The 15,476-nt window shown below is 35.7% G+C and overlaps 2 protein-coding genes across 7 annotated transcripts; one reads left to right on the plus strand and one right to left on the minus strand.

Annotated features, from left to right (window-relative positions):
• Positions 1–659: 659 nt before the first annotated feature.
• LOC115708738 (uncharacterized) lies at positions 660–2,616 on the minus strand. The gene is made up of 2 exons (XM_030636742.2): positions 2,291–2,616; positions 660–1,070 (listed from the first exon to the last, which is right to left on the minus strand). The coding sequence occupies exons 1-2, from the start codon at positions 2,427–2,429 to the stop codon at positions 796–798; spliced, it is 414 nt and encodes a 137-aa protein (XP_030492602.2). The 5' UTR covers positions 2,430–2,616; the 3' UTR covers positions 660–795.
• A 1,277-nt stretch (positions 2,617–3,893) lies between these two features.
• Positions 3,894–8,211, plus strand: LOC115709988 (protein REVEILLE 8). 6 transcript variants are annotated; one of them, XM_061111859.1, is made up of 9 exons: positions 3,894–4,327; positions 4,438–4,495; positions 4,592–4,715; positions 4,825–4,959; positions 5,098–5,223; positions 5,317–5,423; positions 6,226–6,285; positions 7,433–7,540; positions 7,634–8,211. In XM_061111859.1, exons 1-8 carry the CDS (start codon positions 4,182–4,184, stop codon positions 7,508–7,510), a joined length of 834 nt encoding a protein of 277 aa, XP_060967842.1. In that variant the 5' UTR covers positions 3,894–4,181; the 3' UTR covers positions 7,511–7,540; positions 7,634–8,211. The 6 variants fall into 6 exon arrangements, with proteins under 6 accessions (XP_060967842.1, XP_060967841.1, XP_030494135.1 ...); XM_061111858.1 differs by having other exon boundaries at positions 7,652–8,211; XM_030638274.2 differs by having other exon boundaries at positions 3,901–4,327; positions 4,825–4,980.
• Positions 8,212–15,476: the final 7,265 nt, after the last annotated feature.

The following is a 15,476-nucleotide window of genomic DNA, read 5'->3' on the forward strand; positions in this document are numbered from 1 at the left end:
TTACACCCAAAAGACTAGTCTGTGAGAGCAGGGTACCAGGGTGGTTGTAAACCTTACAACAACCAAACAATTCCGTACTTGGTCGATATGGAACCCTAACACAAGGCTCTTCTTCAACTAAATAGATGGCACTTATATGGGCTGTGCTTAAGGGCATTGTCCCATAACATACGGTGCTAAGAGGTACCATATTTCCTAGGTGCCAAGGAATTTCATGATTGTTTCCCTAAAGGCTAATTAAGATTTTTGTTCTCTGAACTGTGACACGTATCAAATCATGCTCCCTGAACTTTTAAAGTCGTTGTAAATACCCCCTGAACTATTGTGATTGTTGGATTTAAACACTTTTGTCTAATTTCATTCAATTTTACTATTTCAGTGATTGTTTATGTACTAAACCATGCTCCCTAGACTTTGACATCTACCAAATCATCCCCCTCAAACTTTGACATGTACTAAATCATGCTCCCTGAACTTTCATTCATATTAGACTTTTTTTACTAAAATTGGAAAAAAGTCCTTAAATCCAACAATCTCAATAGTTCAAAGAACATTTTTAACGACCTTAAAAGTTTAGGAGGCAAAAATCCTAATTAGCCTTCCCTAAATGGACTGAAAGATTCTCAAAGCATATGAGTATAAATTTCTATTCTACAGAATGAACAAATGTAGCTTCATAAACTCATATGTTACATATATAACCCATTGCCCTGGAAAAACATGTCTTCATGAATACAATTACAGCCAAGAATAGAAGACCTGCTTTCATAGGGAGCAACAAAAAGTTCATAAAAATCACTTCATTGGTGCAAGAATGGTATAGATCAAAAGAAATGTAACTAATACAATTGCTCCCGCAAGAGTAAACCCTGGACTAGTCCATAACATGAGGTTCGACCTCTCTGCTCTTTTGATGGGATCAACTTCCTCAGACAATGGGTAATTTGAACGTCTAGGATTCCAGCTCACATACTTGTTTGGCGAGAACTGTGAGAAAAGGGATTTCTTCTTCCTCCCTTGCTTTCTAAAGCTTGACCAGGCCTTGTCCCAATCCATAGAGAATTTGTCATCTGATATAGTCAAGGGTAAGCAAAATTAAGATCATTCAAAAACTTATTTCACCTTATATACTTCTCTCTGAAAGTGAAAAAGTTTTCATACAGATGATAAATGTTGCTGAATTAACTTTGCATAAACTACTGATAGAACCCTCTAATTCTATCAAGAGAATTTGGGGAGTTTTAGCACTCTCCCAAAGAGCATCAACTCTCAAAACAAAATCACACAAAACAAAATCCCCCATTCTTTTCATCTTCCATACAAGTAACGAACATTCCTAACCAAATAATTACAACAAACTATATGAGTTCATTCAGTAAACATAACAACAAATACCTAGTAGTACCCTATTACAAACAATAATCACCCCATTAATTGCCTTTTGGTATGTGCCTATAAACTACATGAACAGTAAGTCAGTATACAATAGAATAAATTCATAAATCCATGTGCATGTAATGTGAGGCAGATTCATGAACCAGAAATGGAGAAATTCATAAATCTTGCCGACATAAGTCCATTGTTGACACAGAAAGTGTAGATGACTTTTCCAAATGGGAAACATTCTAAAAAGTGGGAAGTCCCTTGGAAAGTGAATAAGGGGCAGGGCGACTTGAGGAGTGTTCTTTTATAATATTACCTCACATACAAGGAAGCCATACTGATAAGTGATAACAGACCAGTCACCAGACTACCATGCAAGAGATTTTCTTGGGGAAATTGTTGGTTCAAGAACATCCTATAACGCATAGAACTTTTTTTAACAATAACCCCATCAAGCAAGCAACTGATGACTAATGACTAACTGAAAAAATCAAATGGGCAACACCTCCCCCATCATTTCTTCAAATAAAGCTAATTCAGTAAACTAATTTACAATAACCCATTAAGCAATGGATGACTTACTAAACAAACCCATTTACAAACACCTTACCTACTCTGTATCATTTCTTCAAACAAAGAACTAATTCAATAAAATTACGTTAAAATTTGTTAAATAGTGGCAAAATAAGAGCACCTCTCCCATCTTTCACTCAAACATGTCCTACTACTTTGTAGGCATAATGACATAGAGCAAAACAAGTATAGATTTTGGCATATTCTTCTATATGCGTTAATAATAACATAACACGAAATCATTATGTTGCTGCATATGCACCATTTATTAACTTGGTCATATGTGTGTGTATAACATACATGGTTCAGAAAGTGATGAAGGAAAAGGTAGTACCATCGTCTTGGTTATCTTGAGAATCGTTGGAGGAGCAGAGAAACTTCTTGGTCCCGTAAGAGGAGGAAGAAGAAGATTTGAGGGTTGAGGAGGTGAAAGCGTGAGAAGAAATTATTCCGATTCGAGCTTGAATCTCCATGAATATGGATGGATTTGATACTCTCAATACTGTTAACGTCTGTGTAAACTTTTTTTTTTTTTTTTTTTTGCAAAACTGTGTAAACTCTTATCTCATAGCTTTAGGATCAAACTAAAATCAACCCCAAACTCATCCACGTGTACATACTCCTCACTCACTTCACTCTTTTTTTATTTTTTCATAATCACCTTCTTTTTTTTTTTTTTGGTTTGAATTATTAAATAAAAAATATAAACTAATACTTTATTTACAAAAATATTTTTATAAAGTGTAGATAATATTTATATTTTTTTATGTGATTTTAATGACATAAATACTTCTTACACTATCACTTACAAATTCAGACAATGGTTGCAGGGTGGTTGTTGCGTGGTTGCACGGTGGTTGCATTAGACGAAGATGTCAATCAGACGATAGTTGCACGGTGGTTGTTAGGTGGTTCGCCTAAAGTTATATCAAACAAATGTTTCAGTCAGACATAGTTGCAAGGTAGTTGTTAAGTGGTTGGCCAAAAGTTGCATCAGACGAAAGTTTTAATCAGACGAAAGTTTCTAGGTGATTGCTTGGTGGTTGGCCGAAGGTTGTATCAGACGAATGTTTCAATCAGACGAAATAACTATTAGCAAAATATTTACACAACTGTAATGCAACTATTATGAAACATTATAAATAAGAACAGTTTCCACGTACGTAACTCTATCTACATGTGTCTTTATAATTTAGTATGAACAAATTCACCATTAGAAATTTAGAAAACAACAAAATACACTAGGATAAATATTTTACTATAGTATTGATGTAATTTTTTTTTTTGGATTATACTTGAGTTATATTGTTTGAGAACTCCAGCTCAACTTTTTGAGATCTGTCTTTCATAGATTTGAAAATTGAAGTCATCACATTAGTTTTATGCAAATTAAACTGGATTTCTAGTTAAATTTTAGTTTCGTAGTAGTTTTTCTACACTTTTTTTTTTCATGAATTCGAAACAGCTCATGTGTTTGATTGATTCTGGTCGTCTTCTCAGGTGAAGTCGCCGAAATTAATGGTGGTTCTCTTTCTGGTTAAATTTTTTTTTCGGTTGCGCTGGGTTGCTACGTGGTTGCGCGATAGTTGCTCAGGAAGCATAGATCCTAAGTTGAATGTATGTGTAAGGGGTATTTGTATATTGTTTTTTTTATTTGGACGGTATATTTATTTATTTAGTCAGCTAGAAGTATTTTTGTAATATTATTAATTTTTTTTTTGGACAAAATTGAAAAAAAATCTATAAAATTTAATATTTACTAATTAATATATATTTTTAATAAATAATTATTTTTTTTTATGTATAATTAATATTAAATAAATATAATAACAAAACATTTTTTTATTTTAATTTTTTAAAATAATATATAAAAATCTTTTATAATTCAATTAATGTTTTCTTACAATTATATTTCTCTATCTAATATTCTCCACAATAAAAAATTATTGGAACAACAATTGTAACAAAGAAAGAAATGATACATGGTAAGAAATCTCCCGCGTACGTGGAGCAGGATAAGCTTAACCAGACAATTAAATCGCCGTAGTCCAAATAATTGAGCGGCCTCAAATTGCTTGGCGGCTAACGTCACCACCTCCATTTCTCTCTCCACCGTACTTCGCCATAGCTCACCTCTCTCTCTCTCTCTCTCTTCACTTTGATTTTCTTTCTACTGTGGGTTAAGCTCAGTGATCTTCGTCTATGGTGGTTGCTATCCGCTAAAGATGAACTCTAACCCTTCCAATAATCCACAATCAACGACGCCCGCTGATGGCTCAGCCAAGAAGGTCAGAAAGCCCTATACTATAACCAAGTCCAGAGAAAGCTGGACAGAGGAAGAACACGACAAATTCCTCGAAGCTCTTCAACTGTCAGTATATATAACTATATAAATATAATATATATTTTTTTCAATATATATGTATTAACTGTTTTACTTTCAGTTCTCAATTATGTTGATTTGAATTGAATTTTGTACAGGTTTGATCGTGACTGGAAAAAAATCGAAGATTTTGTGGGTTCCAAGACAGTCATTCAGGTTTGTAAGCTATGGCAATACAATTTTTTAAGAGAACAAATTACGAGTTTCTTCGTCTCGTTTTTGGGTTTGAGTTGAATTGATCTTCTTCTGCAGATTAGGAGTCACGCCCAGAAATATTTTCAGAAAGTGCAGAAGAACGGGACTCTTGCTCATGTTCCTCCACCACGCCCGAAGCGCAAAGCTGCTCACCCTTACCCTCAAAAAGCATCCAAAAATGGTTTGCTCATGTTAATGTTAAAGTTAGAAGATAATAATATGCCATTTTGTGTAGAATTCAAGCTAAACAAGTATTTTGTTTTATGATTTGGGTTATCTTGTATTTCCAGTTTTGGTTCCCCTTCAAGCTTCCTTAGCTTATCCTTCTTCAATGAATCCTATGGTGCCTGCGTATTCACCATGGGATGAAGTTTCTTTGTTGATAAGTCCCACATCAAGTAAAATAACATCCCAGGAAGAATTTGGTAATCTTCAAGCAACTGAAGGCATGCGTTTTTTATTTTCTTTCTGTGTGTTCTGTATTAGTCGTAGTTTTGTGGTTTTGAATTTTGTTAAAGGGGACTTTCAAATGCTTATTATGGCATACAACGTTACTGATTCAGCTGATATTGCATCAAAGGGGGCTGCAAGGAATAGTAACAACAGTATTTGTGGCATTGCAAGCTCAAGTAGATCAATACTAGGTTCTGAGATACCAAAGCATGGGAAACAAGGTTCTGTGCTCCATGGTAATCATCCAAATTATAATTAAATTAGGCTGAATTATGTTGAAGATGATTAGGTTGTTTGTTTTTTATGATCTTTTATTTTTCCTATCACAGGACCCGATTTTGCTGAAGTTTATAGCTTTATTGGGAGTGTCTTTGATCCAGACACTAATGACCATGTGCAGAAACTCAAGGAGATGGATCCCATTAATTTTGAGACAGTGAGTTTCTTCTTCACCTTTTTCGTTCCTTCATTAGCTCATTCTTTCTTTCTTTCATCTAGAAGCTTAAAAGAACTACTAGTTGCAGGAAGTATATTTTAGTTCCAGTAATTTTCTATTGCCAGTTTGGGATTCAGACATTAATGCTTTATATGTCTTCTCTTGTATCATGCTATCTGAAACTGGAGAATTTTTGTCACTCTAATAAGAAAGTGTACAAGAAATGAGCATTCCTATTAGGTAGTGGCATGTTGCAAGTGATTACTGAAGTTCCCAAAGGTAGCATAAAGTTATATTGGCAACCAATTGTCAGCAGCTACTATGTAAAACATTGATCATGAACGCTAGAATATTATTTATCTCTGGGGCTCAGTAATAGTACTTTTCTTTGTTCTGCCTTATTTTATGAATTGGATCATATTGATACAACTTATAGATCTGATGCATTGGTTCAACTATTAAAAGCAGGTTTGGTTCAATGAAGCCGACTTGTCTATATAGTGAAAGTTGTCACAAGTGAAACCTCGTGTTACTTTTAAGTTATCATGTTAGACTTCAGAACAGAAGAGGTTACTGGATAATGTGATACATTTTGTATTGCCCACATTAGCACATAATTTATTCATTTGACTAAATTTGCTTCAGGTTTTCATTGTAGTTACATGCATCTCATATTTCTAGATTTGTTATTGTTAAAGGTGCCAATCTAATGTAAATTAGTACATTAACTGCATAATTTTTGTTGCATAATAAAATTGAACATTTGAAGTAATGTGCATTATTGTATTGGCGATTCTTGCAGGTTTTAATGTTAATGAGAAACCTCACCTTCAACTTGTGTAACCCAGATTTTGAGCCTATTGTAAGTATTACCATTCCTTCTTACTAGAAATATGTCTATATGACCCGTAAAACTTTTATTTAATACACTTGCGCTATTATTTTCTTGGGATGATGTATGTGCATATCTATATACAAACATTATTAAGTAGTAATTGTTTTAATTGTTATTTGTAGGTACGTTTAGTATTTTTGGTACATGGATTAGCTGGAACTCTATTTTCTTTTTCATATGACGTTTATAATGTAGTTACAGGAGACCTACCTCTAATTTTTAGGAAATTTTGAATGATTTAAGATGTCAAAACAGTGATTAAAACAACTTGCTGCATGGTGCTTGTTTTGCGCTTGAATTCTGATAGGAATTTCCTATCATTTCAGTACAAACAGTAGCAAAAATAGAGATAATAGAGATAATATATTGATAGTAGAAGATAAAAGAATAAGGTTGCTGGGTATTCGAGAGACCCAGCTCTCTCCCAAGAGCTAAAAGCTCATTTAACTAAAATCATTCCCTCCTTTTTCCTTCACTATTGAGTCCTATATATAATAACAATATCCCTATTACAATTACACTTATGCCCTTTTTATTTAATATCGTAATGCCTATCAAATTCTAATTTTGGCAACTTAAATTTTTCGAAATTTCAGATTTTGTAGAGGTCCCTGTTACTATATTGTACATGTACACTATCATGAAAGTTTGTTTACAGATTATCTATGTATTGGAAATATTAAAAGTATCTATAAATAGTGATTAAAAACAATGAATAAGATACCCTGCTATGTAGGTGCTGTTTATTGACTTGATTGTTTATCACCAATTTTATTATTACAAAAGTCATTGAGTCTCTTTGTGAAGGTCTTTTGTGGCTTCTAATTATGTGTTACCAATGTTTTCTTTAGCGGCTCTAGGTAGAAAAAAAAATTGCAGTGTCTGTCTTTAGAGATTACATGTTGACAAGATCATAATCCTATACAAAAGTCTAAACCCGATGCTTATAGCATAACAAAGAAAATTTGTGAAAAGATTTACACTAAATATGTAATAGCAATAAGCTGCTAACAACTGAGAATACTCTCCTCATCATCTTCTCTCAACTGTTTGCATAGCCTGAAATTTTGTGACTTCTCTTATTTTAATTTGTTGATTTGGTTGGTTTATTCAGAGAAAGGTTATGTCATCGTATGACGTCAACGCAAAATCGATGGGAATTGCTAAGCAGAACTATAATCTGCCAGTTTGAACTACCTAGGTGTTTACAACTTGCTGACTAGTATGTCCAACTTCTCATCTTTTTCTCTGGTCTCGTCTTTGCCCTCCTTTTGAACTTTCGATCCTTAATACCAAGTTACCATTGATGCTATAGCTTGTTTTGGTATGATAGGTAGGATCATGGCTCTAAAATGTAAATGGTGCTAGCACAGCAGGCCATATATGAAACCTTTAGTTTAGAGATGAATGCAACCACAACATGGGGAAAGCATTGAAAGTGATGCTAAATGGAAGTGAGCACGCCCATGATTAGTTTTGGTGAGTTTTGTAATCATCTTAGTGTCTGGTGGCCAAAACAAAAAGGGATAATGAAATCTTATTGTTATTCTGTTTAAGGCCTTCTTTAACCAGAGAAGTATGTATATCGTGTAATATTAGTTTTGCCTTGAAAAAGAAAAAAAGCCCTTATTTTTGTCAATTTTCCAGGGCTTGTACCCCCTAAAGCCATGTAATTACAAGCATTTAAATAATAAGCTTTCATCCTTATAAAAGTTTGATGTTTATTCAGCCAAAAAAGTTTGATGTCTGCTACGGAGACTTTAAAGAACTTTATAGGACTGTTGTAGTTCTGGATTTGACATAACTATAATCTATTTACAAAGTAATTATAAAAAAGACAGTGTAGAACATACAATATTTATCAATGATTCAATGTACCTTATTTTTAAATAATTCAAGTATAATTTATTTCTATCATAATAAGTAACAATATAATTAGAATTTATTGTTATTATTATTTTTGTTAAGATATTACTATATACCCAATAAATTAGTCTGTAACATGATAAATTAGAATAATTTTATTTTATTCTGTATTTATTGCTTAATAATATTTTTTGATTTTTTTTTAAATTTTTTTTTGACTACTTGTTACTGTACATATATAATTTTAAACATGCATCAATTATCATATATAATTTTAATATATACTTAATAATATCTTTTACTTGTTAATATTTTATCATTTCCAATTTATACCAATTAGTTTATATAATTTCAAACATATACTTGCTATCTGCGTTTTCGAATTCACAACACGTGTATTTCCAAAGTTCAAACTTAGCCAACACGAGTCCATTTTTGGGCCTACTCAAATTAATAGATTAGCCCATAGCCAAATTGAGTTACGGTTTTGAATCCAGATGCAAGCCTAACTTACAAGTATGATAAAGTCGAATCACCATCAGTATGTATCCAGATACTCTCTTGGGATAATTTAAACGGGCAATTGAAGAGACATCCGGTAGCATTCGGAAACCATCCTACGTGGCATTTTCCAAATACAATGTCCCACTAAGTTAGTGTTGGTTTTTTAGTACTAAATCAAGTACGCAGCGAAAGAGTTTTATATTATCTGATTATCATCGTACTATAGTCCCATGATCTTCATATGTGTACATTAAATCAAAACAATAAGTTTAAAGTATACCTCTTGAAGCCTATCAAGGTATTCTCGAATCTTCTCGTATGTTGTATTCTTTAATCTAGTTGATGAGGAATTTGCAATTCGGACTCACACCAGTGTCTTCCAAATCGATGCACCACACACAAGAAATAGTGTGGACTATTAGTATAAAGTGTATAACCTTGTTCTTGTTGAGTTCTCAACACATGAGCAAGAACAATAGAGAGAAAAACTATTTTCCTTTTCTCTCTGTAGATTTTGAAATTTTCTCTATAAAGTGATCATCTGGTTTTTCAAATCAGCTCCTATTTATAGTTGTTAAGTCTCTTTAATTAAATTATTTTTTAATTGTTTAAACAAATAAAAATATTTATAACTAAATTTGGTTACTAATATTTATGAGAGAATCCCTCAATTACTTGAGAGAATATCTCAACAATCTTGAAATATCTTTAACAACTTTTTAAATTAGATATTTACCAGCTAATTAAATAATTAATTAACCCTAAAAGATAAATCCAATAGGGACAGGAACAAGTTTGGTGCCTACCACTAATTTTAGGACAAGGTTGGTGTCTTTTGTCCTGACAAATCTTGTCTCGATATATTTTGTCTTAACAATTTTTATCTTTTTCCCTATTTAATTAATTTGAAAAAATTATTTATTTATTACAAAAATAAAATTACTATTTTTCCTATTCAAAATAGATTTTCTTCAAATATCTTTATACAACTCTCTATTCCTTCCCTTGAAAGTGTTTCAAGGTGGAACTTCGGGGATCATAGACCTATAATTCTAAGGTCCAATAAACTAGATTATTTATTGAGACTCATCAACCAAATAATCCCTTGTTTATTAATTCCATGATTACTCAACTATAAATATGTTGCACTCTTAGTAATTATAGAACTATATTTACTGAGTTTAACTGGAGTGTCCAATCCATTGATATAATCAATTCTAGTGATCAGTCCTCCATGTGTTGGTTTGTAATTACTTTTGGTCAAAATACCGTTTTATCTTTCTAATTACTTCCTTATCTTTAGTTCTATTAATTCACTAGTGGAAGTCTAATTCAAGATCCCATCTAAATTTGTGCACAACATTCTAGTTCCAGAATTAACATTTAAAGGGAACCAACATTCGACCAGTTAGGAAAGTTAGGATTCCATAATTGTACCTCATGTTCCCAGCCATCCATGTTATTAGATTCCTGAAACAGAAGTTGTGAGAATCATCTTCCCTAAGAACATTTAACGAGTGAATCAAAGAAACTAACAACATGAACAAGAGTTCATGATAACTCAAGATTTAGACTAATCTATTATTGATCATTTTTATGATATGAATTAGGTCTTTATAATAAACGACATGTTAATAAAGATAACTTTATTCATATTGGTCCTTATCATATGTAATCTCTATTATATACAGTATCTTCACTTTAATGTCTCACTACATTCGTAATCCGAACCAAGATTACTTGCACCGAAGAACGGACATCAGTAAACCGTACTAGCAACCATAAACTAAAGATTCCGTAACTTTAATATGTTGATGACTGTTTTATTCATAGCTAAATGGTCTTAGTTCTCTAAACATCTACAAGCCACAACCTCATATATGAATAAAGAATTTTTTGATATTTAATATAAATTATTCAATTAAATATTACTAATTTAACAGTCACACATATATCAAATATTTAACTCTTTATTTAATAAAAAAAAATGTCTTTATAGGCTTTTTAGGGCATAAACCCTAACAATCTCCCACTTTCCCTAAAAGTAAATTGGGCATCTCCTTTAGTCCATATTAGCAATATGATCCCATAAAAGATTTTTCTGGTAGCATCTTTATGAATGGATCTGCCAGGTTATGTTCCGAAATGATCTTTAAGACCATGACATCACCTCTCTCTACTATATTCCTTAGTAGATGGTACTTTCTCTCAAAATTCTTGCCTCTCTTCTGGCTCCTTGGTTCTTTGGAGTTAGCCACCGCTCCACTGTTGTCACAGTAGAGCACTAGTGGTTTTTTACTTCCAGAACTACTTCCAGAGCCGTGTAGAATTTCTTCAATCAAACCGCTTCCTTAGCTACTTCACAAGCTGCTATATATTCAGGTTCCATGGTTGAATCTGCAATACTAGTTTGCTTAATGCTTCTTCAGACTACAACTCCTCCACTAAGAGTGAAAACTGACTCAGATGTCAACTTTTGACTATATTTGTCTGATTGAAAATCAGAATCAATATATCCAGTATATTTTAACTCTCTTCCAAAAAATACAAGCATGATATCTCTCGTTCTTGGAAGATACTTGAGAATGTAATTTACAGCAATCCAGTGTTCCAAACCTGGGTTTGATTGATAACGACTAACAGTCTCTACAACGTAGCATATGTTAGGCCTTGTACACAATATTGTATATATTAAGCTCCCAACTGTTGATGCATAAGGGTACTTTCTCATGTCTTCTTCCTCTTGAGGAGTTTTTGGACATTGATCCTTGCATAGAGTAATTCCATGTCTAGGTGGTAGTTGTCCTTTCTTGGAATTCTCCATTGAGAATCTTTCTCACACCTTATCTATATAAGTTGTTTGAGAAAGTGCTAATGTTCTCCTCTTTCTGTCTCTATAGATTTTTATCCTAAGAACATAGCTTGCTTCTCGCAAATTCTTCATTTGAAATTTATCGGCTAAGCACTTCTTTACATCTGATAACCTTTTTACATTATTCTCAATAAGTAGACTGTCATCAACATAAAGAATAGGAATACCACTACATTATACAAAGATCTAGATTTACTAACATGTTCAATAACATCCTAAATATGAATATCTCTAAAACAATGATATTAAACACGTAAGGGTTTAAGAAAATCTTACATTGGGAATGTCGGGAATGGCCGGGAATTTAGAATTTCCCAACAATACCCCTTTAGTATGATTTTTATGATTTTATGGTGAAGGGGCAAAATGGTCTTTTTGCCCCATTAGTGTTTTGTCTTTTAGTGACTTTTTATTTGAAAATTAAATGTTTAATTTTTAGTATTATTTGGCTGAAATAAGGGTTATGTAATGGGGGTTTAATTCATTTATCCAAAAATTTCAAAGTTTAGAAAAATTAGAAAATTGGAAAACCTCTCTTTTCTCTCTCTCTTTTTCGGCTGAAGGCTTGGGGTTCAAGGGCTAGTTTTCTTTCAATTTTCAAGCTAGTTTCATCCAATTTAAGTGTTCTTCTAATCCTTGGTAAAGTCTCTAACCTTTCTTGTTGTAATTTCTTGAAAAAAATGATGAAAAATGATGATGCATGCATGATTAATTGAGGTTGTTCTTCTTTGTGTTTTGTTGATGTTTTCTGTGGTTCAAAGCATGTTTAATTGATGTTAATTGAGTTGTTTGAAGCATGTTAGTTAGGTTGTTCAAAGCTTTTAGTTTCTATGTTAAAATATGTGATTTTTGAATGAAATGGTTCTATTTGTTGCTGTGAAGTTGCTGGATGTTCTTTATAGTTTTCAGAGGTGATTATATGCTAGTTTAAGTAGATTTAAGCTAGTGGAATGCATGTTTAGGTGGAATTGCTCAAGCTTGAGTTTGGAACTCAAAGCTTGAGCTCCAATGGTGATTTTTGTATATGTGTTTTCTGGGTGGTTTTGAGGCCTTAGATTTGTTCTTTGGGGTGTTTAGAGCAGGTCTGGAAAGTTTGGTACCAATTGGGGTTGAATTGGTCGAGTTATGAAAATTTTAGTTGGCTGCCTACGAGGAACCGGAATTCCGGTTGTACATCCGGAATTCCGGATGAGGGTTCTGAATTTTCCAGAACCGGAATTCCGGTTGGGCAACCGGTTGGGGAAAATTCAGGGACCCTAGTTTTCCTCGTTTTTATGTTTTAGGGGGTATTGCCATGCTTTTTATCGATAGGGAAACTTTTAGTTCTTAGTTTTAGTCCCCGGGAAGTGATTTAGCGTGTCACTTATAGCGTTGTGATTTTTATGGTTTAGGAGCCGATGTCCGCCGCTCGGCTTCGGTTCCGGTCGGGTTGACCAAGACACCCGAAATCGGAATCCGGAGTAAGATCGGTATAACGGTATGCATATGTAGATTACATGTTTAGCGTGCATGTAGGAAGCCCGCTAGATTACATTAGTTATGTATATAGGCTTCGAACCATCCAACCCTGTCACGTCGGTACGAGTGGAGTATGACCGACGGCGGAGTATGGCCAGGTTCGACCGATCAGTCGACATTTGGTTGGTGGTTCAGTGCTATTGACCTATCCCGTCGGTACAGGCTGGAGTATGACCAGCAGCCGGAGTATGACCGGTTCGACCGATCAGGAGGATACTTGTCAATAGTACCGTCCCTGTGAACGTTCAAAACTCAGTACCATGTTGGACATGGCAGTAGCGGGACTCAGTATCGTGTTGGACACGGCAGTTAGTATGATGTATGATATTATTATGCTTTTCTTACTGAGTCTGTCGACTCACAGTTTATGTTCATGTGTAGGTAAAGGCAAGGCTATAGCTGATGGACCGTGAGCGAGCTTATGAGATTGTACATGTCGGGGCGGTTAGGCCTGGAGCGTACGATCCTCGGGACAGCAAGGCTGAATTTTTTGTAACTGGTCATTAGACGACTTTTAATTTTATGTAATAGTTAAACAGTTAAAACTTTTGTAAATGATTTTATAAATCGGGATCCCGAATCTTTTGTAATATGGTTTATAAGTCTAATTAAAAAGCAAAATTTTAATTAATCACGTTTTTCCATAAACCTCGTTGATTAGCAACGAGCTGCACAGTACGTTTAAAAATCACGTAATACGCCTAAGGTAGTTAGGGTGTTACAATTTGGTATCGTAGCCGCTGTGTTGTCTTCCGAAGATCGTCACGACATGTACAATCATCATCAGCAGTTAGCTCGGTTCACGGTTCAGTAAGCCTTTATTGCTTTAGTAGTTTATTTTATTCAGTTATAAAAAAAAAAAAAGAAAAGCCTGTTAGGAAGCATGTTAGTAGCCTGATAGTAGAATAGGCGCATGTTTCGTTTTTAATTTCCAAATTAAGCGGCATTAGTAAGCTCGCCTTGAGTACGACCTGATATGCCAACTCTTGGTTTCGCAGGCGGTTCTAATCAGATGGACGCCAGGCGGACTACCAGGAGTCAGGGCAACTCCGTGGGGTCGAATCAAGGACAGGGAGCTCAGTTTCCCCCACCTGCTCGGGGCCGAGGTAGAGGTCCCCGAGGTAGGGCTCGTGGCCGGGGTGATGAGAACCCGCCACAGGCTGCCCAGGCTCCCCCAGCCGATCAGGGAGCCCCGAATTGGGAGTTGCGGTTTGCGGAAATGCAAGCCCAGATCGAAGAACAAGACCTCGAGATTCGAGAGGTTGAGACGAGCGGGGTGCTCCTGCCGGTTCCGGTGCCCATAGTTCCAAAGTGGCACACCGCCCCGCCGCCTGTGCCGAGATAGTGGTGGCGGCCCATAGATTGGAACCATTGTATGAGCGGTTCCGGAAGCAAGCACCTCCGGTATTCCTGGGACGTCCGGATGTAATGAAAGCCGAGCAATGGCTGACGGTGATTACCAAAATCCTGAATTTCATGGGTGTCACCGGTAACGATAGAGTGGTGTGCGCCACATTTCAGTTCCAGGAGGACGCCCTGGTATGGTGGGACATGGTGTCTCAGATTCATGATGTCACCACCATGACCTGGGAAAGGTTCCAGGAACTCTTTAATGCAAAATACTACAACGAGGCGGTTAGAAGCGCCAAGAGGAAAGAGTTCGTTCACCTGACCCAGCGGGAGAACATGAGCGTCACTGAGTATACTACTCAGTTTGATCGGTTGGCGAGGTTAGCCTCGTGAATTGTGCCGACCGACTTCAGCAAGAAGGAGAAGTATCTGGACGGGTTGAATCCCAAGATCAGGCATGACCTGATGATCACCACAGACGACAGCACCACCTATGCTCAGATGGTGGAGAAGGCACTGCGAGCTGAGGGCGCAGTGGGGTGCATGTCAGAATCAGCCAGTACTCCGGTTAGTGGCGGAGCTCCTACCCCTCCTGCATCAGGTTTTAGCAGGGGGAGTAGTGGTTCAGCCATTGATCAGAGGAAGAGAGCACCCACTACTTTCGGCGGCTCGAGTCAGAACAAGAGGTTCCGGGGGAACCAGAACAGAGGGAGTCGTCCTGGTGGTACTGAGACCCGATTCTCCTACCCCGAGTGCCCTAGCTGCAAGAGGCACCATCGGGGTGAGTGCAAAGGTCAGGGATGCTTTCATTGTGGCATGCCCGGACACTTCAAGAGGGAATGTCCCCAGCTCCGACCAGAGGCACCGCGAGCTCCAGCAATACCCACTCCAGCCAGGGTGTTCGCTATCACGCAGGCTGATGCAGATGCCAGCCCATCAGTAGTCACAGGTCAGCTTTCTATTAACAACTCGCTTTATTCAGTGCTGTTTGATTCTGGGGCTACACATTCTTATGTGGCGGCCAGAGTCTTTAGTAAATTGGGTAGAC

The sequence above is a fragment of the Cannabis sativa genome, chromosome 3, assembly GCF_029168945.1.
Source record: "Cannabis sativa cultivar Pink pepper isolate KNU-18-1 chromosome 3, ASM2916894v1, whole genome shotgun sequence".
In the NCBI taxonomy this organism is placed as follows: domain Eukaryota; kingdom Viridiplantae; phylum Streptophyta; class Magnoliopsida; order Rosales; family Cannabaceae; genus Cannabis; species Cannabis sativa.